The 26522-nt window shown below is 40.4% G+C and overlaps 1 protein-coding gene across 1 annotated transcript in view; it reads right to left on the minus strand.

The window, feature by feature from the left end:
* ACER3 (alkaline ceramidase 3) overlaps positions 1 to 25666 on the minus strand; it is a 52005-nt gene extending 26339 nt beyond the window's left edge. The window contains exons 1-3 of the mRNA XM_031601086.2: positions 25468 to 25666; positions 7450 to 7560; positions 861 to 913 (exon numbers count right to left, since the gene is read on the minus strand). Coding sequence (XP_031456946.1) covers positions 861 to 913; positions 7450 to 7560; positions 25468 to 25570 — 267 coding nt within the window. The 5' untranslated portion in view covers positions 25571 to 25666. The remainder of the gene's footprint in view (positions 1 to 860; positions 914 to 7449; positions 7561 to 25467) is intronic.
* Between the last annotated feature and the right edge of the window lie 856 nt (positions 25667 to 26522).

Here is a 26522-nt window from a genome sequence, read left to right on the forward strand (position 1 = left end):
CATTATGATTAACAAAAATTCAAGACTTGATTCAGTTGCCAAGGCATAGGCTATCTCAGATGCTCAGGGTCTCCACTACACCCTCTCAAGGTTGGCAGACACAGTATGGGATCCAAGAGACCTGCACTCTTGGGGGATGGCAGCTGGAGGCCAGACAGAAACATGGTCTGAAATGACACACATTTTTGTTTTGGTAGACTGCTATGATTCAAATTCAGACTACCAACGTAGAATCTGTGTAAACACAGATTCGTAGCACACAGCGTAGGTTTCTTAATTTTGAACTAAATTTCATTTCATTCTTTGATATAAAGACAAATTTCCTTCATTCTCTTAGATCTAAAACAGGGCAAAGTTCTCTTTGTCCCTTTAGAAAATGAGTAATATCAGGACAAATCCTTATGTCCATTGCCTGATTGCTGAATACCTTCTGCTTGAGAATGACTCTACCATTGTTTCTCAGCAGACACTGACTGCAGTATTTGTGCTACAAGTATATCTAGATCAATAGAAAATATAATAGAAGACATTAAGTTGAAAAAGATGATATAGTGAATAACAGTAGTCTATATTGCTTGCTATTAAAACACAGCTGCAGGAATTTTAAAGTACCAGTGAGTAAGAAGACAGTATGATTTCCCAATGAACAAAGTGTCTTCTACAAAGTAAGCAATCGATTAGAGCTCTTATTTTAGGATATGTACATCTATTAGTGTAAAACATCATGTGGAATAAGATTCACGTACAATAATTTCTGAGGTACATTAACTCCTGTTACACAAGTTTCATCTAGTCAAGAAATGGCAGTATGACTGCATAGTGAGAAACACAATGAGTCACAGGGACTTAGCAATACTTACTTGCATTTCATACTTCAGGGTCATGTGGAAGCACCAAGATCCCAATCCCACAGCTGAAAACACCAAAGAAATAGAATACAAGTTAGAATACAGTTAGAATACAAGTCTATGTTGAAAACATTTTGGGTGCATTAACTTAAACATTCAAAGCTTACTGGAAAAAAAAGCCATCAGCATCTTATCTCAGGGACACAAACTCAGTTTTCCATGGCTGCCCACATTATATTGTCTTTTTTTTTTTTTTTTTTGCAGGGGGAGGGAGGCTTCCCTGTCTCCTCTTATCTAGTATGATTTCACTTGAGATTAGGAGTGGAGGGAACCCACAATGAATGGAATAGCATTATTGCAGCTTTCTTTTTAGAACATTAAGACTTTGTCAATCTTATAATGCAAAGCATCATTCTAATATGGCTATCCTGAAAGTCAGCAATATTTCTGCTTATCATCTGGTTTTAAAGGTAAATTTTACAAGTAGCTTTTGGCCAGTTATGGAGGCACAATGTTACTAGAACTCAGAATCAGAAATTCAAAGTACACAAACAGAATCCATCAGTATTCATTCATTCTGTGAAATGTGAGCACCATCTCCGAGCTTCCTTCCTGCAAGCTAATCCTTCCATATGATCCATTTTATTTATTTGAAATACTTCAATTTCACAAGTAAATTCAGAATTTAATTTATGAGACATATGCTTTGCTTACACCAAGTTCTTAGCAGTTAAACAAGGACAGTGTTTCTTCTAAGTTAGATTTCATTATTTAGAGCAAAGCCAGTAGAGTATTTAATCTATCATTCACTGCTTCGGAACGTGAATAATTAAATACTCTCATTAAGCACCAGCTCATTTTTATTTTGGAAGAGTAACTACATTAATGTGATATCCTGTCTTCCTTCAAGAAATGAAGCTTTACCTCATCCAGTTTCAGAGAAAGCCAACTATTCAGAGAAAGCACTGGGTAGTGCTGCTGTGCAGCCTTTGCTGCAAGAACATAACCTTCTTTTCTACACCCACCAGCTTGGCTTCACTGAGGCATTTTTTATACAGGATTCCCAAGGCAGCTGATAGACACGTCTGGAGATGTTTCTTTAGATGCTTTTAGGCTGGAATTGTGATTATATGTACTCAACAAAATGAAATACCAAAGCAAGTTGCTGTACTGAAACACAGAGCTGTAACAGAGCTACACTGCCAAACTCTCCAAATTCATATATATGCACTCTGTAACTTACAATGGACTTCTGATTACATTGCTTGGCTTTTGAAAACTCTTTCTGAACAATAGGCAACCACTTCATGGGATTTTAATAAGAAATTCTCACAGCTGTATTTCTGTACATACAGAATAGATTATAACTATTAATCACTCTGAAGAAAAAGCACATTGAGATCGTAATTAAAACAGTGCCACCCATTACTGTGGCTGTCATGCTGATTTTAGTATCTTCATGATATAATCCATTAAAAATCGTAACTATAATTTTCAAATATGGACAAAACCATTGCATAACAAATTGCTACTCATTTTAAATTAACAAAATATGTTATTAGGTTTCTTTTTTGTTTGTTTTTGTTGTCATTTTATAAATGTTATTGAGGCTATAAATCTCAACAGTTTGTTTCTAAACTCACTCCTCCCCTTCCTCCTACATGATTAGGAGCAGTTATTTCAAGATTATTTTTCCTATTCAGTCTTTATCACCAAATGTCACAAGTAATACTGTTTCAAGTCATTAATCCCAGGACAATAATTAATTTCTAGGAACAGTTATCAAAATACTGTTGTTTCTGTGTAATGGTCACACTGTTTCTTCTTCATTCAAGGCCAGGCTGGATGTGGCTCTGGGCAGCCTGGTATAGAGGTTGGTGACCCTGCACATAGCAGGGGGCTGAAATTAAATGATCATTGTGGTCCTTTGCAACCCAGGCCATTCTACGATTCTATGAATTCTTCAATAGTTTGAAGAATTCAAACTATTAATTAGAAAAATTAGATCTGCCACATAAGCAGTGGTAATTTATGTTAATATAAGACTATCCATCAGCATTAAGAATTATTCTTTAATCATAAACCTAAAGCATCTACAGAAAAAGCAACATATTAGGATCACCTAGATGTGGTATGAATTTAAACTCCTCAGATCCTACACAAGAACACTGCAAAAGGTGGGATGAAATTCAGCTCTAGTTGCTAACACCTTTATTTAGGTATTTACATATTTACCTGGTATCAAAGCTTCCACTAAAGACAACGCCATTATAAGAGTGATTCAGCTGGCCAACTATACCATACCACAAACAGTCAAAGAATGAAAGATGAAAAAGCAGAATTAAATGAATTATTTTTATTATTTTGTTTTCTAAACTCAGTACTGGTTTCCCTCCTCAGACAGGAGTGATCTTGGCTACTCCCACAGTACAGCCCTACCAGTGAACACAAGCACAGCTGGGTCAGTTCCTAGATACCATAATGCAAGTGTCTGTGCTAGAGAATGGTTAGAACAGTCTGTGGCATAAGTCTGGCCTGTTCCAACTAGCACTTTCCCCAGCAGTTCCCAGCACAGTCCAGCAGCCAGAAGAGCCCCGAGCTCGTGCCCAATAGGATATTTGTATGCTGTCACCCTCTTTTGGATGCTGAGATGAACAGACAGACCGTTTCACACTGCTTGGCTTCAGCATGCAGGATCATTCCTAAGCACAACTGATTTACAAACACAGTCTTTGCAGCTTTGGCTCTTAGGTAAAAATAAGGGAATCAATTTGGGGTGAATTTTATTACAGATGCAGAGTTTCACTGGAAACACAGTTCAGAAAGAAGTATGTATATTTAAATCAAGATCCATCTAGAACATAAAACATTTGGGAATCACACTTTCCCATAAGAACAGAAAATGTCATGTGGTAAAACCTGATAAAATACCACAGCATCAAAATGAGCCACCCAAAACCAACTGGTTTGAGGTAATGACAGTCTGATCTCTTCTACCTGCTTAACGAGAAGCAAAATGCTAAAGCAATTGCTTAAGAATAATCTTAGTAATGTTAGATTGACTGATAAATAGTTCTCACTAAAAATCTTATCCTTTTTCTATTGAGTTCATTGACAATATGCCCTTTGAGCTGAAGTGCAGCAGAAACAAAGGCTGAGAACAGTGTGCTGTATCTCAAAACACTTGTAAAATGCAACCCAGTTTTGGCACCAGCTGAACAAGGAATTTATTTAAACAGTTATTCAGAAATCCCCATTCTTGTCGAGCCAAGTTGGGATCTTAGCACGTATGTGAAATGAACAGTCCTCCCCTAATTCAATATGCACTGGGTTCAAAGAGGAAATAGATGTCAGCAGCAGAAATTGTAGGGTATAAAATAAAGCACTGAACACAGCGTGGTGAAACAAAGGACCTGACAATCAGCTAAATGTCTGGAAGCATCCAAAAGGAGCAGCTGATTTGGATCAAAATAACGTCTAGAAACAACACTTACATTCTCAAATGCTAACAGATTTCATTTCAACGTCCGCTTTGACAGCTGTCTATTAGCTTCTTGTAAAATATCAGTAATGATTCAACACTGTTAACTAACTAAAGTGCCCCCTCCCACCCCCACATCTTCACAGCAGAACGGAGAAAGACTTTCTACTTTGACAAAACAACCCATTGACAGCAGAGCTCCTAACTGGTGGTGTTTTCAATGAAGCATAATGCCTCATGTGAAACTAACACTTTTGTGTTAAATTCAATGCTCCTTTATGGATTAAGTCTATATTCGTGGTAAGTTACTGACACAGAATGAAATCTGTTCATAAATAAAACCATTTTCAGGAAAAGTACTCTCTGGCACTTTCTAACAAAAAGACATTTCTGTACACCTACTCTCTCTGTGTCAGTATGTTTGTCATTCAGTCACATGCAGAGATAGAATGCCAATGTTCTTGGCACATTTCAACTACATTTAAAATTCTGTTTCTCTTCTCATTTGCTGCTTTTTTCTTCTGTAATAGAACAGATGTTAAGAAGCTTGTGATTCCACACCATTCTGCTCTTGTTTTTCCACCAAGAAGCGATAAAACTGTCTATGTTCCTTTACATCTCCCAACTGCTGCAAAACAGCCCAGCATTATGAATACCAAAATGGAGACAAAACAGAAGAGAAACAGACTGGGTCACACACAGTGACCTGTAACGTGAGGTTCTAACATAAGAAATGAAAGTCGAGTCGTGCAAGCATTATCACTTCAGACTGCATTCAAAGGCTTCTTCTCCCCAGTCACAGATGAGCCCAGCTGGAAGTCAGAACTGCCCTGCAGCAATGCTGCCAAGTATGCAGGCTGAATTCCCCTTCATGAATACCAGAAACAGCAAGAAAATGGAAGTCTATGGTGTTTATTATGAACGAAGACAGACTCTTTTACCCCAGTAAGTGGTATATGATAGATGTCAGTTCAGAGCTGGAAATCCCTCTAGCAGTCTTGGTGTGACATCCTGATGTTCTGGTCAAACAATGGCACAATTTGTCCATCATGAAGCAGCTACAATTTATAGCAAATAGTGAGGCTCAACAATTTTACCATTTTTCAGTTTAGAAGGAATCTTTTAGAAGGAACTAATCTTTCAGTTTAGTACAGGATACTTTGATTCAAGAACAAGGGAAGAGTCAACTTCAGCAAAGCTGAAGGAAGGGAAGTCACCCAAAGAGACCTGGACCCGAATGATTCAAGTGGGGTTTAGTGAAGCTAAGTGCATGGTGCTGCACTTGGGTCCAGGCAATCTCAGATATGTGTACTGACTGGGAAAAGAACCCACTAAGAGCAGCCCTGTGGAGAAGGATTTAAGGGTGCTGGTAAAGGAAAAGCTGGATATGAGCCAGCAGTGTGTGCTTGCAGCCCAGAAGGCCACCAGTATCCTGGGCTGCAACAACTGAGGGGTAGCAGCAGGGTGAGGGAGGGGATTGTCCCCCTCTGCTCTTGTGAGGCCCCATCTGGAGCACTGCATCCAGGTCTGGGGCCTCTAGCACATTACGGATGCAGAGCTGTTGGGAATGGATCCAGAGGAGGGCCATGAAGGTGCTCAGAGGGCTGGAGCACCTCTCCTATGAAGAAAGGCTGAGGGAATGAGGCTTGTTCAGCCTGGAGAAGACAAGACTTTGAGGAGACTTCAGTATGGCCTTCCAGTACACGAGAGAAGCTTATAAACAGGAAGGAAATTGACTTCTTACACAGTCTGATATCAATGGGATAAGGAGGAATGGTTTTAAAGTAAAATAGGGGAGATTCAGATTAGATGGTAGGAAGAAATTCTTTTTTCAGAGTGTGGTAAGGCCCTGGCACTGCTGCCCAGAGAGATGTGGGTGCCCGATCTCTGAAGATGCTCAAGGCCAGGCTGGATGAGACCCTGGGCAGCCTGAGCTGGTGGGAGCAACCAGCCCATGGCAGTGGTTAAAACTCAATGATCACTAAGGTCCCTTTCAAACCAAATCATTCTATGATTCAAATGCTTACACACACTTTCACTTTCTCTCCAGCCTTCAGAAGCTCCTTCCACCGAAGTATTTTAAACTGAGACAAAAAATGAACGGTTACTCAAAGCTCTAGAACACCTACATATGGCTGTTTGGAAAGTTCTCAGGAGATTCCATAGTTATATATTTTGCTGCCTATATTTCACACGTATTAGCAAAGCTGAACTAGGTCTCCAAGTAACTGAAAAACCCTAAGTTGCACCTCGTGCACATAACAGCTCCATTGGCATTACGAATACACTTAGCATATGGTTGTCTGCTTTCTGACAATGTTTATCTAAATACATATGCATGCCAGTTTTAAATGTAACATTTGCAATAAGCAAGTGTCTTAGCACTGAGAAGACTGGGAAAGTCAGCCTCCCCAGAGAAGGGAGCTACAGCAAACAGATTTGTGAAATCCACTTCTAGAGACCCTACTGCCAAGTCTGAATGGTCTTAAAACATCTTTTCTCAGAAGGAACTTGATTAGTAGCTGCATAACTGAAAATTTAAAGGAATATGTTTATTTTCCATATTTTGTTATTACAGGAAAAAACAGACTGCAGTGAAGTCCACTGATATACCAAGGTCCCATTTTTTTTTTTTCCCATCCTTGCAGAACTTCCCAAATACAACAGCAGTTAGGTTGTTGGGGCCAAACAAAAATTGAAAGCCAATTCCAACTCATGAAAGAATGCTCTTTCAGTTCCTCTAAAATCTTGCCTGTTTCTATGAAATACAATTATTATTAAGAAAAAGAACAAAAAGCACACTAATATGCTATTAAGCTTTTGAAAATAGCACCACATAAGAGACCTTTTGCATGAAAACCTCACAGAGTTATTTAATACACTCTAATTTCACGCTCTTGGTTGCGGCTGGACTTGATGATCTTTAAGGTCTTCTCCAACCTGAGCAATTCTGTGATTCTAAATAGTATTTTCCTGTGAATATAAACCTCAATGTTGTTGAGCTGTTATAGTTTCACACAGTATTTGGATTCCATGACTTGGTTTATTAATATTTGGATACTGTTCACTGATCTTTTCTTATAAAGGGAGGCAGAAGCGCAAATTAACTTTTACACGTACCTGTAAGACATAAATACGCAGCTAAATACCGCTTTTCAAGGCCATCTTTATAGGTCCGAATCGCACCATAGATTGGAGGTAGAATGAAAATCAGGTTACTCACTGTGTTCCCTGCAGGACAGAAGCAAAAGCAGAGATTAAGCATTGGATATGACACACTTTCAATATACAAAGCTGCTTCAACAGTTGTCACCCAGGAAGCTGCATCTTTTTGAAACTGTCTTCTGCTTAAACATAACACACACAAATTCTGGTGCAACATAGTTAACCATTTGAAGACTGTTTTCACTCTTCTTTCACTTTCCATAGTGATAGAATACTAAACCAACTGAAAAGATCGGCTTGGATAATGATAGAGTTCCCTGATTGCATGGAACATGAATTCAAACCCAAGTCCTTCAGGAGATAAAATTTCCAAATAGCTCAAGCTACGTATTCTAAGAGCTGTTTGTTTTCTTTTCTGCCTTCACAGTTCTCCCCACTACGCTTCCTTCTGATACCTTATGGTCACTGAGTGACTCCTAAATTACCAAGTTAACAATTCCTAAATTAACAAGTTCAATCTACTATTTGTGTACAATCACTGCATCACAAATCACAACACGATCAAAGACTGCAAGAGGGTTTGGTAAGGAACAGCAAAGAGTTAAGAGCAAGAGGGTATGAATAAGAATAGCAAAAAAGTTCGAAGCCACTAACAATCAGCATGACAGGCAACTGCCAAAGCTTATCAAAAGCTGGAGCTGCAGCAAGACGTTGCTGCTCTCCATCCCTCCTGCTGAAGCTGGGATGCAACACAAAGGAATGACGCATGTGCTGCAGAGATCAGAGACAGCACGAACAAGCACAGAGCCCAGCTCTCATACCAGGGGGCAGGACAGCCTTTCCAGCACTGGGGAAGATGAAGAAACCTTCCCTCTTCTTTTCTTTCTGATGACTGCTTAGCCATCCTCATTTAGACATGTTTTCAAACTGTCCTGGCCATTGGAAATATGCAACGAAATGGTGAGAAGTACAAGTGAAGCAAAAGGAAATAGCATGTTTCTCAGCAGAGAGGATTCAGATTTCGAGCCCAACCACAAATCAAAGTTTTAAGGAGAAAGGTTTTGCAATGGGAAGGAAATGACATGCAATTTAGGCAAGAGCAGATAGAAAAGAAGGCAGAACCTTGCTCACATAAATTAAGCTGCAAAATTTCACATGCCATCAGTTAAATGCAGATAGCCAAAATGTAAAGACTGACTTCCAAAGATCTCAATAACAACAAGCACAATGTATGAAGATAATAAGAGGCCAGAAATCAAAACAGCACTGCAAATACACACCAGGTTGAACCAATATAACAGGCCTTCTGGATGCCTTACATCTCTGGGGAATCGTTAACTTATCAGCACGTTCCTACAGTGGTGCAGGAGACGAGGTTTGGAAGAAACCCGCTGAAAATGAAGCACTGTGTGGTACAGCACCATCACCATTACCCACAAATCAGGTAGAGATGTCATCTAACCTCAGAAAATAGAGCAAAGGCTACATAGCCTGGATAGCAAATCTCCTGCTTTCCGAAGGAGCTGTCAAATACATCCATCTAACAGAGATGTTGTTAGAATTCATGTAAATATCATTGTTAAAGGTCACTTTACTGTGAAATTGTCAAGAACCTGGCAAAAATTCAAATATGAAAGTGCTGAATAAAAGAAACGCCACATTGTTTATCCATAGATGGGAAGGCACGTGACCTTCAAAGCCATCTGCAGTAGGATAACAAACTGCTAATGGATACAGGAAGACAGAAAAGAGATTCTTCCGTAGGAAAACAAAGGCTCCAATACTTCCTGTAAAGTTATAATCATGTTAAATTATTGAAAATTTATGAGCATTTAATTTAAGACCATCCTGCTGGGATAGGAAATGCTGCAGACCTAACGTGGCTGCAAATTCCTGACACTCCTCCTGGGCAGTTTTTGGCCCATATTATTCAGAACGTTTATAGCATGGATTAAGCAAGCCTATTTGGGAAACATTTATTGAAAATGGTGCTGTTTTGTTTTTAAATAAAGGAAATAGGAGCAGGGGAGCAATGGAGTTCTGTAGCATGCTGCTGCCAAAATTGCTTATTTCAAGAACCAAAACAAGGCATTTATTCAACATACTGTCCCCAGCAGCGTGGATTTCATAAAAGTTCTGTTCATTTTTTCAGGATTATCCTCGAATAGAATAACTTACCAATTCATTAAAAAGGATTTTTACTAATTCCCTCAAAAATGGCAGTGGGATATGCACAGAAATTAGCAAACAATCCCAAAAAAGATGACAAGTAATTGCAGCCCCATTGCTCGGAAGGTAATTAACAAAGGACTGACTGAAACAAGTTTTAAAGGAAACAGATACTGAAGATGAAAATGGGTAAGTTATACTGTAAATATATACATAAAACCAGGCTCCACAAACACAGCATGGGAAATGCCATGGATAAAAGGGAGCTACTTGAAATAAAGGATAAGACTGACAAATGAATAAATACATATAAACTAACCTTAAATAAATGCATCCTAGAAGGTAGAAAATATCTTTCAAATGAGTAGGAATCATTTATGAATTACTTCCCAATAGTAAAGGGCTGTCTGCTGCTTTAAAGTGAAGCTCAGTCAGCTCCAACGCTGGAGTTAAGTGATATGGTGGCCTACAACCATGAAGATTATACTTGTTACCAGGTCAAGTAGGAGTTTAACTTGTAACCACTTTAATTGGCAGACTGGATGACCAACCTTGTCAAATTCCTTAAGTGTTTTCAAGACTACTATAGCACAAAGCATTGTTTCAGAGAACGATTTTATCCCTTGGGAGAACACCATACTGTACCAAAAAAAAAATCAGATCATCATTTCAACAAGCCTTTGTCTCCAGGAAGGACAGCTCTATCTGTGTTTCACCACAGCTGCACTCTATTATACAAACAGAGCAGCAAAACTGACTGGTCTTTTTTTCCCCTAAGCACATATAGTCTTCTTCAGACCGTTAAAAATATACTTATGGTATGATAAATGCATGAAGATCTCTACAGAGACTGAAATTACATGGTTTATGGTTTACACCAAAATTACAAACAAAACTTCAAGAGGAAATAGCATTTATAAGCAGACATGGGCACAATATACTCGGTACTCTTATCTGAAGAGCTTGGTATAGCTAAGGTATACAAACCTGAAGGACCCTTCCACAAGCTTTCAGTTTTCCCCAAGATGTAGGCACTTCTGCGTTAGAAAGTTATTTCTACAATAAATGTGGATGAGAAATTACAAGGATAAACCACGTGAAGGTGCAAATATGTCAAGCATGATCAGAAGAAGTACTTTGCAGGATGCAGGAACATAGCACAAGGAGAAAAAATAGGAATGTTTTCATTGAAGGAAGAGAAGTGGTATTTAAAAAGAAGCCAAAATTATCATCATCTGCTTTTGGCAAGGTGACCTACACGGTTTACAGTGTTAAGAGATCCTTTCTCCTGTGTTTGTACACAGAATAAGTTAAGATTTACCAACTGTATGGGCCTTTTCAAATGTTAAGCCGTTCTCCTTCCTGCTCTCCATCTGGCTGTCTCACACTCAAAGGAAGACTTTTGAATTCAATATGGTTTCTGCAAGGCTCAAACCAACAACAAAAATAACTATTACCTTCAGATAGCAAAGAACAACATGATTTTTTTCCAGCTTAAGATGTCAACTAGATATTAAAAGCTCATAAGAATCATGATATTAATTATAGGCTTTCAACCTATCCTTAAAATCAACAGCAGCTCACTATGAAACACAAGAAAGGGAAGTAGCTGCTATGTTCTCAAATATATACACCTAGCTCCTATAAAGTCAGTATGTCTTGTGTGATTAGAAAACAAACAAGATTTTGAGGCAAAAATAATCTATTCCACTGTGTGCATGTCATGCTGCACAGCACAATTTTAGTGCAGCACCTGGATCACATAACTGCTCCTTTTTTTCCATTAATGGATAAAAAAACAAAAATATTTTTTTAAAAAAAACAAAGCCTGTCAGATGGCCTCACGATACATTCAGAACTTGAATCATCCTTTTAGCTGCTTTCAGATACAAGGAGTTCTCTCTCACAGTTTTTGTTTTTGGAAGCATCTCAAGCAGCTCTGGTGCAAAGCGTGGCTCTTTATTCGAGGGTACAACCACCTATCATGGAAATATCCTCTCCTTAAGAAAGGCTCTTCATGGAAGGATTTCTAGAGATAAGAAACCAAAGAAACTCAGAGATTAACAAAGTGCAAGGATGGCATAAGAAGAGTAATCCCAGCTGCAGCAGGTGAGGTGAGACAAAAAAATGACAAAAAGGTGTTCAAATTTGAATTCCAAACTGTCGCCAGTAGGCAGCCTAACAACTTAAACACAAAGGAGGATTCTAGAATATCTCCTTACCAGAATCTCAGTCAAATCCATTATGGAAGTCCTCGCTAAGACAGAAGTGCTTCACAGCTCACCTACCCATGGCATTGTAAGCAATCAGCAAAGGAATTAATTTGAAGAAAATCCAGCGAGTTTCTGTACAGTACACGCTATGTATTATCAATGAATAATAACTAACTCAGAGCCCAGAAGAGGTTTCCATCACTGATTTTCCAAAATCCAGCATTTCATAATTGCTGAGAAAGCCCAACTATAAAGGATCAGCTGGTTTGGCTACTACCTTCAATCTTGAGCTGCTTTCACTTAAGTTAGCACCAGGAGGGCTGTCTAGCAATTAAGATTTCAACTTCCACCAGCCATTTTTTAACATCTTCCACTTCAAAGACCACAATAACTGCACTTCAGAGCATCAGGAAATGAAAACTCCTGTCTCCGTTTGATATTTCAGAAGGACCTTGAGGGGAGAAAAGCAAGTCATCCTGACGGGAATTCTGCCAGCAGGTGATTACTGAGCTCCCTACTTGCTAATGTGCATGAAAGATCGATGTCAGCTTCCTGTTATTCAGAGAAGCACAACCCAGTGACTCCAGGCTGGAGCACCAGACCAACACTGACCTTAAGGAAAAAGAGAAGGTACTTTTTAAATGACTGATTCTTACCTCTTGCAATTCAAGTCTCCTTTCCATATGCTAAGGAAGTCTTGATGTCCTTTACATGGACATTAACTGAAGTTACTACTTGTAGCAATTCAGTTGCAACTTACATTTGTCATCACAGTCCAAATAACAACATGGGAAAAACACTCAAGGAAACAAATAGCAATCTGACTACTAAACTGCATAAGCTGTGTATGAAAACTTACTCAAGAACCATGAAAATTGGTCCAGATGCAATACAAACGAACAGGTTATTACAGGAACTGATCTCCCTAAGTTGTTCCCTTTTTTTTTAAATTTAGAAACCTAAAGACCAGGCTATTATAAGTAGTAAGAATTATAACATTTAAAGGTCAATAGAACATCACAGGAAACTGTGATAGATTAAGCAGATTGTAAAGGAATACTGTATTAACCCAGCTATGTATAGGTTTAGGCAAATAAGAAATGTACCTTAGCAAAATATTATGGGAAAATCTAGAGAGGGACAAGTCAGAAGGGGCTCAGATAAGAGCAACCAGGAGTACTACAGAGGAAAACAGGTGGCCAGCCAGGAGGTTTTGTTCTTGAAGTCAACATCCCAGACCTGTGCTTTGACCTCTCTTGGTTGCTTCTGCCTTGCTGGGCCTTCAGTTCTCTGGATCCTTAAATATATGCTGATATCCTCCAAACAAAACTGCACAGGTAAACCACTCCAGTGATTCAGTGGATCAGGGAAGGATAATGAGGTAATTTTAAGGAAAAAAAAATAGATTAATTATTAACAACACAATTTGATTTTTATCTCCAGCGCTTTTATGAGCAGTTCCAACATGCTGCATCAAGCAAGAAGTGCTGACTTACAGCTTTATGCATTTCATATCCCAGCTGCAGAACTCATTCCCTTGGCATTCAGCATACCCATTCAGCCAATATTTCTGTAGACGTTTCTACTCCGATTACAGTATTGCATGACACGTTTGTGTTCTTCAAAACAACCAACGTGTAGAAGGTAATTAAAAGAGAAAGCTCTCAATGCTGCTGACTAACAGGGCTGGCGTGAGCAAGCTCAGTTCGAACCCGTACAGTGTGGGTGTATTTTCTAATGCACAAGTCTCTCCTTGATATGCCTCTTTACAGAAGCACTTGTTATTAAACTGCTTCTGACTTGCGCTGGGTTACAATTAAGTTATCCTTTTCCCGACTCTCACCTCTATAAAAATCACTTTGCCATTGTATGATAAAAACACTAAAAAATTAGAAACTAACAGGAGACTGTTCCAGCACTGATCTTATTTCTTATGTTATTCTAAAAATAAAATAAATGCATGAAAGCAAATTTTAAAATAACTCCATACATTTCTTCATTAAAAACTGATAGCTGCACAACCACGTAAAATAATGCAGATTTCAACTTAGAGGGTGAAACATCCATTGCTAGACTAAGCAGCTTTTGCTTTTCCTTCTCAAAAGCAAAAACATATTCATTACCTATTTAGTTTCTATTACTGCAGTGTCTGAACCACCCCAGTCTTCTGTGTATTTATCCTTAATATTCCTGCAAGAGGAAGACAGGTTAGAAGAAGGTATGTCCAGCCACTCTATTACCCTTACCTAACACAATAACTGACTTACCCACATCACCTCTTCTAATTGTAGTTTCAAAGTATTTAAGAGTAAGAACTGTGTGCTTTTCCAGAAACACTGTTTTAGTTACCAGTTCTTACAGCATTCAGCATAATGGAGTTCTCCTCCTGCTGGAATTCTTAACGAATATAACAAAATGAAGAAAAAGCACCTGACAGCCCCGAACATGGATGTGTGGTTCTTCTGAGGGTATGAGTTGAGAGTGTGAAGGACAGGGGGTGTTCTCAGCATCTCCTCTGTATGGGATGAAACCAGCTGTGGAAAGAGCATCTGTCCAGGATATTAATGTGATATCTTACTTAAGAATTCCAGAGCAGAGATAGTCCTTCTATCACTTCAAGGGCACTTTTCCCAAGGATAGAAGGGAGATAAGCAGCAGGGCTGCTTTGGGCTTGGACTGTCCTCCTTTCTCTGTAGTTCCTGACTACTGAAGGCCAGTTTTGCTGATTATCTTCCTATGGCTTTAACCATGCCTATCACATCTAGGCCTGCCTACAATACAAGGTATTCTGAAGCATTAATAAATATTTTTGGGGTTCAGAGGAGAGTATTATACTAAATGTAACAGTATTTGAGAAAGAAACAGAAGTGCTAGAATATATCCTTGACCATTTTCTTGAGTTTGCAAGAAGTCTGAACAAACAGGACAGTGAACACCTCCTTACCACTGTACTTTATTTCCAATCCAAGACATCCACAACTAACTAGACTTCATTTTCATTACTAATAGCTGATATGCCATCTTTGAACATTGCTTTTCTGGAATATAGGAAACCTCATGGAAAGGAAAGCATCATTTCCCTGATAAATGTGCACCTAAGACACAACCAGACCAATTAGTTGGAAGTACACCTGGAAGGATTTTGCAAGTAAATTTGAAGTTAAAACAGTTAACATAGGCACATCATTTGAAATATCAATCTAGAAAGCACACTAAAAGCAAGTACCTACAGCTGGAAAATGCAATCAAAGCGTAAAGAGATTAGGCTGAGATGATGTAAAGTTTGAATATTACATGTGATAAGCTCATTGCTGAAGGGCAGATTTGCTGCTATTACAGCCTTTACTGGAAACAAAATAAAACGTATTTGAAATGTTATTTTAAGACAAACTGATGTCAGACTGCCAAGAAGCAACCAAGAAGGGCAAGCTTACTCTCGAGCCAATGTTAAAACTGAAGTGATTATGATGATGTTTGTGACAGGGATCATCCAGTTAATTTGATTTTCATCATACTTAACTCCTTCTTGTTCACCTTTCCTCTCCTACGTTGGGATCAGTGTATTAGCTTCACATTCAGTGCCTGCACCAACTCCTCTAAGCCTGAGACTCTCTGAAGCACAGAAGCACAGCTTCTGGCAGCTGATGTTGAGTTAGCAGAGTACATCCAGCTCAGCATCCTCTATCCTTACTCAAATGCAGTGCCTTGAGGCACAATATCCTATGGGTATGGTCGCAGAGGCTTTGGCAGGTCCTCCTCCAGCACTGTGCAGTGAAGCATGAGAGCTCAGCATCGGGGCGGCCCAGTACACTCACTGAAAGTGAGCAGCAGAAAATAACACGGATCAGTGCTTTTTTTCAAGATATCTGCAGAATTGATTTTAGAAAGCTTTCATCAAAATCCAAACCCTCTTGCTTTCCTGCCTTCCTGACTTTCATCATGGATTTCTCATGGGTGTCCAGAATGATAAAGCTAGAAGTCTCTCCTACTGATGATTCATCTCACACAGATGATAGGAAAATCAAAGGGAAGATGGGGTGTGATAAATGTAAAACAGAGCAACATTGAGATGATGAACCAGTAGCAACCATAGCCTGAATCAGACACACATCAGCCACCACAATACTGGTTGATGACTTTTTCTCTCTCATCAGCAAAAAAAATAGAAACCCCCATCCAGAATTAACTGCCATTTTTTCTTGCAGCACCACCTTAAGAACTGTACGGCTGCCAACAAAATAAACACAGAATCACAGAATAACCAAGATTGGAAAAGACCTTCAAGATCATCCAGTGCAACTATCCACCTATCACCAATAGTACTCACTAAACCATGTCCCTCAACACAAAATCCAAATGTATGAGATAAATAATTAAAAAAAACCAACCAACTATCTGATCTCTGAAATGACTGACTCTTATTACTCTTTTTAACTTCTAGACATCCAACTTTACTTCTTTTAGGTAGGCTTTCCTCTTCTAAGTATGTCACCTTTAAAGTCTTTCGAACAGTTTGTAATTAAGGTGACAACCTCCTGCAAAGACTTTTGTACCTCATTCACTAACACAACATTTGAAGGCTGTGTCTCCTCCTGGTCTATTTCTAACTCCTCTTATTTGTCATTTCAACACAACTTGCATGTTCTCACTTGAAAAATTAAAGTACTTGCCCAGAGAGGCTGTGGATGCCCCGTCCATCCCTGGAGGTGTTCAAGGCCAGGTTGGATGGGGCCCTGGTCTAGTATTAAATGTGGAAGTTGGTGGCACTGCATTTGGCAGGGGGGTTAGAGATTCATGATTCTTGAGGGTCCCTTCTAACCCAAACCATTCTATGATTCTATCTGTGTGAAAATGAAGATTCTTGTCCATAAAGACAGTAAGGTTGAAGTCTAAATTCAACAATCTCACAATCTAAACCAAATATGGGAAGAGAGAATACAGTGCATTGAAGACTAAAGCTTTAAACACTATCTTTAATACAGTAGCTACATAGAAACGGTTCATATGTTAGCTGGTAGACATTTGGGCAGGAAGAAGCTCTACTATGCAAAGATAAGCAAACTGAACACAAAGTGAACCAAGTTCCCAGCACAACTGATGGCTCAAAGACCGGGAGAGGAAACTTTCAGAGGACAGGTCTGAGACAAATGTAGAAGTACAGTAAAAGCGGAAGAAAATATAAATTAACACAAAAGACATGTGGAAATCACTGCAGGAAAGTTCAAGGACAAAACAAATGAATAGGAGACCTCACAACGGGATATGTTTAGGAAAAGGAAACATTTCTCTACAGCCTACAACAGAAAAGAGGAAAAAATACAGGCAAATTCAAGTAGGACGGACTCAATTTTAGCATTTGAGTATCGTGCTCACATTGGACATTGTATGGAAGACAGTATTACAGGAAGATAAACTTGGGCCTTAAAAGATTTAACAGCCATCAAGTCCCAAACGCCTGAGTGAAAAAACAACTGTGATATCACAGACCACAAAGCCATAGCAGCTTGGTTAAGTGAAGGAAAACAACATCTGCTGGATGATTTCACTGTCCTGCCACACTTCTCTGCTACTTCCCGAAGCATCTACGCAATCCAATTGAGCTGATTCTTGTTAGAGCCAACAGTCACCATTTCCAAAGAGCCACAAGCAATATGAACCAGCAGTTCTCACCTGGTTTTCACTCTGCTGCTTCTGAAAAAATGATCTCCCATGTTACTGCAGCTAGCTGCAGCTTTATGGAGACCCATTTGCAGAAGCCTGACTTGCAGGTAACAGTAGGCCATGAACACAAACACCTTGCTTTTGTTCTCTTTCTAAGCTTCTGTTACCAAATCAAAAGTTGGTAGAAAAGCCTTTTGCATCTCCAGACTGTTCTCCCCTTCTATTCCACAGCTGTAAAAAGTTGGGGGGGGAAAAAAAAAAAAGACATTGGTTTTTACTCAGGAGCAAAATATCACCCAGAGCAACTTTGACACATATAAATCTTTATTTATAAATCAACAGGAGCCTGAAAAGAACTGTGCCCTATGGGAGGAATGTGCCCTGGCCCACTGCAGTCCAAAACCAGCATAGACCTGGCTGTCCTGAGCAGCACAGCAATGCTGGAAACTGCTTCAGAGCAAAGCCAGGTCTGCAGATACTATTTCACAAAGAAGATATGCAAGTAATTCTTCAGGGATCCCTGCGCTTCCTCATGGTAAGGTCAAAACACCCATTAGAGGGGATAGGAGCAGCATGCTTTCCAGTTGAGAGGCAAACCATGGTCTAAACAAACAAATGGCTCTGACTTGGGAGAATGGAAAAACCTGATGAAGAAATGACAGTGGACAGAATTACTCTGTCCGAGGATCATCAGTGCTCCAGGCTATTATTAATGCTTAACTATCTTACAATAGCACTACAGTCTCCTTCCTTTGAAATAATACCTCATCTGATTTCTGGATGCTGGATCTTGTCCAAATGAAGGCCCTTATCCAACTGAAATTAGCAATTACTGAAAATCCAGCCTACAGGGTAGTAGCATCTTGAGCTTTCACTGCAAATAATGAGCTCATTAAGACACTGTATAAGTAAGAGAGCTTCCAGGTTCATGCTTTATGACCATAAGGTTGATATACTGAAATCCTAGTAGCCAGAAACCACACAAGACATACACAGACATCCACTGCCATATACCCCAACTCACAGGGAAGCAAATGTGAAGGAAGAAATTGAGAGGAAAGAAGGGTTGGTGTAAATTACGTATGCTGTCCCAGGTGCCCACACCTGGTACAAACTTGCAGGTGGAGGCAGATGTCCAGCTCACCCTCAGCATCATCTTTCTCTAATTCTGCTTGTCTACTTTCCTGCCTAAAGCAGAGCAAACCTTGCCTTCTCAAACCCAAAAGTCAAATCTGAAAAATCTGAAAGTTGCCCATCTGACAAGAGCTTGTGCTGGTTCATCTTTACCAGCTCCTCTGGTTAGAGAAGAGAATCAGTAGTACAGTGTTGCTTGGACCAGGCTGCAAGGAAAAATAACTTCTTGCTCACACAGCCAGCTGGAGATCCTTTAAGAGATGCATGCATCACTGCTAGGTCACTCCAAGGACACTAGATTCTGAAAACAAATCTAAAGAACCAAGAAATAACGTCTCCCCAGCAAAACCAATGACAATAAAAAAATGATACAATAAACTAACACCCCAGGACACAGCTGGGAAACAAACTGCTGCTGGACATTAATCTCAATTTGGAAATAAAGTTTGGAATTTCCCTTAGGAAAGATCTGCAATGTAGAAGGCAGGTTGAGTCACCAGATGGAAAGGTCAAGAAACAGAGAGAAACATCAGATGGTTGGGGTGGGGGTGGGGGGACTGAGCACCAAGGGTGCCTCTCCCACCAGAAATGAATGAATGAGAGAACTGCTATCTCCCAAGCTGCAGACACACTAGTTCCCTTTAAAGAAATAAATAAGCCTGGTCAAGATACTTTCTAGGCACTGAGGGACATGGTTTAGTAGACATGGTGGTGATGGATTGACCGTTGGTTCAGATGATCTTAGAGATCTTTTCCAACCTTAATGATAATTTTATGACACACAGATATGTGAGCTAGCACAAGAAACCTGAGCATTTACACTCAGTGTTTCTGTTGCACAAAAAGATCTGTGCCCAAATTCTCAAGCCTAAACGTTGCCAATCAAAATCACTGAGACTCTACCCAGAGCTTGCCTGTCTGGGATACTGAGATACTCAGATCTGTCAATAGTAAAAAGATCAGTGCTAAAGCAGTGTTTCTGTTTTCTGAGCTCTAATATTCTCTAGAAATTTCTTTTTACCTGACACTTTCCTGACTTCTTTGTAATGCTTCTAAAACTACTAAAATAGTCAAGCGCCTTGAATTCATGCAGCAGCTTTTCTTCTCTGCTAATGGACTGAAAAATGCCTGTAATTAATGAGGCAGACATAAAGAGTTCCACCAATAGAAAACTCAAAGCCAAAGGTAGGTAGCTTTGACTCGAGAACTATTTGCAGCTGGACTCACTCCCAGCATTGTACACGTTATTATTTGATACATATTTTGAGCTAAAAACTCTTTTTGCATTTTTTAACCTTTCATGATCTGTGAACCTTCCTGCGATGCTCTTCATGCTACTGAAAAAGTGAGAGAAATGGCCAAATAGTGCTTGCGAGCACTGCAGAACAAAATGACCATATACTGCTTAGCTTCTGGGGTTGAAAACAACACCGAGTTCCTCTGAACATTTTTGCAGTGATTAATATTATTCTTTTGTTTAGAAAACATTTTCCCCGCTGTTCTACAAAAGGCTCCAGCAAATATGGAACACGCATTATAGAAACAGCAGTTTCAAAAATAAAAGAAACTCCAAACAGATTAAAGACATTTTTGTTTTTCAGTTGTGACAACTGTCACTAAAGGCTCATTTACAGGCATTCAGAAGTCAGCAGTGTTCCTTTACCACGATTTATTTTACATTAATCTTCCCATGCTTACCTAATAATATATACTCTGCAAATTCATACCAAGCAGTTCATAGGTTTCTCTGCTTTAGTCTGCATGTAGCAGAATTGAACTGTAAAAAGCCACTGCTCTGTTACCATTTGGAGTGGCAGATGTCCAAATGCCAGCTGTACAAGTACTGAATGCGAAGCACTAATTATAGAGTAATTAAACGCTTTGTTAAACCATATTTAAAGCTTTTATTGTCACTTAGTAGCTATACAATACACACGTGGTCCATTGCTGCAGCATCCATCGAGTTTTAAGCATATCCACAAGGTGTGGGATAGAGGAGAACGAGTTCACTGGGCAAACCTGGATCTTCCTGAAGCCTTTGACCCTGCCTTTCATTGAAAGCTGTAAAAATTAAGCTATCATGAGATGACAGGTAGAGGTGGAACGTGGATCAGAGACACACACAAAAAAAGAAAAACTACAAATCAGAGCAATGCCACAAGATTATCTTCCAGCTGCAGCATACTCATATACGAACTAGGAAGAGAAATAAAAATAATGCAGCAGCATTTGCCACTGACCAAAAGTTACTTGTAAGAGACAGCTGTTTGCCTAACGAGCTTCCTTCTGCAATATTCCTCTTTGAATAAAGAGACCCTTCTATCAACTTCCTTTTGTTCACAGCACAAAAAACCAAGTGAGAAACGTTCGTGTTGAAAAGCATCCCGCAGCTCAACACTGCTCTGTACACTCCACTTGACATTACAGCCACCATCAATTAGTTTAATTTTCCCTTAACTTTTCATCTCTCCCACCCCCTAAGTTGAGGGAGCTCCCTGAAGGAACCTGATAAATTTAAAGAGGAAACGTGTGATGTGGCTTCCTGCAATCAGGTCATTAAAGTTGCACGTTCAAATCCCTTTCTGTCTTAAAGGCCGCAGGGCTGTGACATTGTCTTCTTTTTAAACAGCACTTTAGAAATCATCGGTTTCATGATGCCTTTAAATAATTCAGCTGCAGTCAGGCAGCTGGGCTGATCACACCCAATTAATCCTCATGATTCTTCCTTCACCTGCCACTTCACGATAGAAAGAACAGACAGAGCTCTTGAAGCCAGACAGTTTGGCTTTATTTCACTTCATTTCTTTCTTTATTTTCACTCACACAGTAATACCAAGCTCTTCAGCCTCAGGCCCCTTTTCAAATCCTCTGGCAAAGGAGGCAAAATAAAGTGGGATGTTCGAGAGGAACAGGTGACAGTATATATAGACATGGCAGGCAGAATTCAACATTCAAAATGTTTTCCTAACTTTAAGTACATTAAGCAAATTGATAAGTTCCAAAGTAATGATTCCCATGCAAAACAGAGATCCAGGTGTATCTGTTGACAACTCAATTGGTGTTTTTGTTTTGTTTGTTTTTTAGGCTTGCTCAAAGAGAACACGGGTATTTTTGTGTTAGTTTCCAACAGACAATGTCTGATAGTAGTACCTATGTGAATGAGATCTCTTGTATCTAACAACACAGGTAACATCCATCCCACCTCTACCTCTCATCTAGATGAAAAATAGGAAGGATTTCAGGAATGCTGTCAGAAGTGGCTCTAATCACAGAGTTGAGTTGGAAAGGACCTTTAAGGCCATCTGGTCTGAGTCCTTTGCCATGAACAGGGACACAGCTTGATCAGGTGCTCAGAGCCCAGCCCTGCCTGACCTGAATCATAAACAGACCAAAAGAATGTCTTTTTTTTCCCCCCTAATCATTGGTTCTATAAGGAAAGAACTGCTCAAGAAATATGGTAAACAAGCATTCAATGAAAACAAAAGGTAATAAAAGCATATTTTCTTAAATGAAGGTGGCAGAACGTAGCGACACAGGATCAGAGGCCAAGAAAGAAACAATCTGACTACAGTTCCTTGAGAGCCTGAAGCTGCTTTCAAGATGTTTGCCACTGTATGTGCCAACATGAGTTTACACCACCTGAAAGCAGATCTGTTGTAGATGATGCACATTACTCATAGACAACAACAGCACAAGGCCTTATTCCACACACCCAGAAACATCACTGAAGTTTGATCGGAACTGAAACCAAACACTGAGTTGGTACCAGCAACAGATTCTTCTACTTCCAACAGAGAATCATAAACCCTTTGGAACCACAGAGAGCAGAAATTATGAAGATCGGTTATATCCACTTTTCATAGCCTACAAGACACATGCTTCCCAGAGTATGAATGCAAGAAGGACAAAATACTTATCATACAAATGTTCAAATCAAAACAGACCCCAAAAACTGAATGCTACTGAATGGGTTAAACTCACCTAAAATATCACCCCTGTGGAAATAACAAATAAACTGTAATATTGGTGCTGAACAACATGACTTACGTTTGACCTCGTTCTGTTTGTTTGGGTGGGAGGGTGGTGTTTTTCTTATTTTGCTTCTGCTGGTGTACAAAGGCTCAGATAATTCAGCATACACACACTGGGAGGTGGAAAAGATTAGTTCGAAACAGATGCACCTGTACTACTTGCCCTCTAGCTCATGAGAATTAATCCAAAACTCTGAGGAACCCTGACTGAATTTCTACACCACACAATAGATGCATCAGCGAGGGATGTGAGAGTCATTTCAGCATCAAACGCAGGCTGGTGAAGTAATTATCTTCATCTGCTTCTCCATTTCAATCAGTTTAATATTATTTAGTTAGTCATCCACCTACACAGGGAGGAAAACTGGCTAGATGCAAACTCAAAGGCAAGAAAAAGCAATTTTCCTTAGTTAAAGCACGAATCTTTGAATGCAAGTCCTTGTGTTTGGGGTGTATGAAGATGTTGCAAACTTGACATGCTTTAGAAAAAAAAAAAAACAACACTGCAACACATTACCTTCACACCTCTGAACAGGTACAGCTGATGAACTGCCATTGCTTGCTGTTTCTTTAAGGAGTGAATAGCAAAGAACTGCTTCTGGAACACAACTGGTAGCAATTTCTACTAAAATTAGTGTATAAAAATAAATTGCTAAATGGCACTAGGACTTAATTTGCCAAACAAGCTTCCAGTTTGGCTCTTTACATACTTTAGAAACCTGAAGAAAACATAATATTTGATTTGGACCCATCAGTATCCTTCAACTTTGGGTCTTCAACGATTACAAATTAATTACAATAAATGTTTAATGAAAAGATTTTAAATATATCACCAGCTTAACTGAGTGGTACCAAGACAGCCAGAAGTCTAAAAGTTTTTTTGCTATTCAATAAGACAAAGTAACAGAGCTTTAAACATAATTTATAATTTAAATATAATCAACTGCAACATCACAAATTACCACAATGAGAACGGGGAGAGATACACGAAAAATATTTTTGTACTTTCTGGTTTATTTACTCTCTGAATTTGAGTTTTTGTTTAATTGCTTTGCTTGCTAAGCTTGGCCCATTTAAATGCTGTAGCTTACAGCACAGCTTTTATATGCAGTTTTTTCAGCACAACTGACAGACCAACAAACTGTGGTCTCCAACACTAAAACCGTAAGGAGAGACCAAACCTTCTGTAATTAATCCCTTTTTACTTTTCCCCCCTAAATACACACCTTTAATCTCATCTTCTTTGTCTAACCCAGAAGCAGATGAAAACTATCAGTTCACACACCCAGTAGTGCAGGGGTTACTTCAAAATTTACATGCTAGCCAAATTTATTTTCGCACAGCGAAGTAACAACTTCCTCTTCCCCATGTACATTATCTCTCAAACCTATTTCTGCCAAGAGGAAAACACAAAAATACATACTCTGCAAAAGCGTCACTCTATTTAAGAACTCCTAAGTTTGTCCCCTTTATAGTATTAAGCCCTCTCTTAAGCAGCCTCTTTTTGGCCATACATCTACACCCCAACATCCTTTTTCCTCTGAGTTTCTATGCCATCTGTGCTCATGTTATTCATTCTTTCCCATTCCCACACTCTGAAAACCTCAACAATAAATAACAATTATTTCTTTTGGTCCTCCGTGTTTGTCACCCAGTTGCAGCCCAGGAGGTACACCCAGAACCTTCACTCCCCTGCATGCCAAGCTCTTCCAAAGTGCTGCTGAAGCATCCCAGCTATGCAAAAGGCCCTCTCAGGCGTTGCACAACAAGCATGTCAGGGTAGAAGAGCCTGTTCAGTTTTCGAACTACTTTTCTACCGTTTTAAGACTTCAAAAGCAGTCTCATCAAATGGACAGGAAAGCCTTTATAGGACAGGGCATCTGCCAGGTGGCCGTACAAAACTTCTACACCATTGGAAGCCACAGGACATAAAAATACGTAGTTTTTCAACAACATATTGGAAACAGGGATTGATTCTTTACTCCCTACCACAACATACAGCATCTCAAGCCCTCTGAACCCAACAAGCCTGTTGGATGACTGCGTAGCTCAAGCACCTTTCCTCCAAAATACACTGGAACACATCTAAATCCCTGACTGCTCCTGAAGAATAAGAGTTTTGAGGTCCAAACAGCCACCTTTCCTCTTGCTGCTCCTCAGAGCTATGCCAACAGGTGGGGCCCAGCTGCTCTATAACACCTGGAGGAACTAGGCAACCTAAGATCAGGCAGCTGAAGATGCCTGCTCGGTATGTGGATACCCACTGCTGGCTGTAGACCTGCGTAGTTCTGTAGTGCTCTGGGAAGGCTTCCTTCTTCAGTCACCCACGCATTGCTGCAAAAACACCTTTAATCTGACAGCAAAACCCTTTAAACCCTTTGCAACCTTCAGGCACCTTTTTGCTGCCCCATTTGGGCACAGCCAAAGGGACAGACTCAGGGCAGAAAGGACCATGAGATGATATACTGGGAAAAAAGGGCCTTCTTTCAGGCAGGGATCTGCTGGGGGGGGGGGGAGGGAAGGGACAAGTAAACACCTCAGGGATTTGGGGGAAAGGACCCGTTCTCACCCAGCGGGGCTGGCTGAGGGGTAAACCTATTGCCCACCCCCCACCATTTGTTCCCCTTAGGATCACGAAGGAAGGGGATCTCCCCGCCCTTGGGCACAGCGTGTGGGGGGACCTCACAACACCCGTGGGGGGGCACGAAGCAGGGGAGGAAAGGGGGGAGGGGAGAGGAAAGGAGAGGAAGCCCGGTTCCACTCACAGAACTCGGCGATGTAGTAGGAGACGGCGTAATTCTCCTCACACCACTCCAAGGTGGAGGTCGGAGGGCCCCAATAACCCTCCCGGTCAACGGCCGGAGCCATCGCGGCGCGCCGGCTTTAGGCCACAGCGGAGCAAAAAAGGGGAAAGGAAAAAAAAAAAAAAGAAAAGAAAAAAAAAAGGGGGGGGGGGGGAGGGAGGGAAGAAGATTGCCGGGCCTGGAGGTCTGAGGGTGGAGAATCGAGTTTGAGCCCGCCCGCTTGAAGGCGGAGCTGAGCGGAGGAGGCGCCGCGCGTTGTCATGGCGACCGCCGCGGCCTGCGGGCGGGTCTCGGCCCTCTGTGGGTTTGTAGGGTGCGGAGGTGGGCAAGGCGGATTTAGGGGACAGCTGAGGGAAAAGCGAGGCTTAAAGGCTTGGAGGACCCGCGTCGTGCCCTTGGGAGAGGTGTGAGCCCAACACAGAGCGCTCCCTGCGGTGGCTTGGGTGGCACAAACGTGGCTGCTCCTTTCACTGCTGTGTTTATTTTAAAAATAAAGAGGAAAGCGTTTCTGTGAGTCAGGAAAGAGGGTTGTGGGTTTTTTTGTTTTTTTTTCTTCTTTTTTTTTATAGCACTGCCTCCCACACGGGGGTTCCTCCCAGCTGATGCCTTATTTAGTTCTTACTCTGCCTGCTATACTCGCACCCGGAATATGCAAAACGCCTTTCGTTTCCAAAAGGAAACGTGGTCTAAAAAGGGAATGACTCAAAACGCATGGGAAAAGAATAAAATGTGCGAGGAAAGGCCTGATAACATTGTGTTCTGACTGTATTTCAGACCGAAGGAGGAGAACTGGGCAGACCTTGAGAGCTAGGCACGGCGCTTCTCCCCGCTGCTCGCTGGAACGTATTGTGTGCATACACACAGATTTCTTTTTCTACATCTTATTTCTTCTCACCTCCCCTCCAGCACTGTATAGTTGTCCCTTTTCATTGCAGGGGAGTGGGAACAGGTGGCCTTTAAAGGTAACAGGGACAGGGGTTAAAGGTAAAAGGACAGGGAGGTGATTGTCCCCCTCT

Source organism: Phasianus colchicus, chromosome 1, assembly GCF_987193195.1.
Source record: "Phasianus colchicus chromosome 1, bPhaCol1.hap1.1, whole genome shotgun sequence".
Taxonomy (NCBI): Eukaryota; Metazoa; Chordata; class Aves; order Galliformes; family Phasianidae; genus Phasianus; species Phasianus colchicus.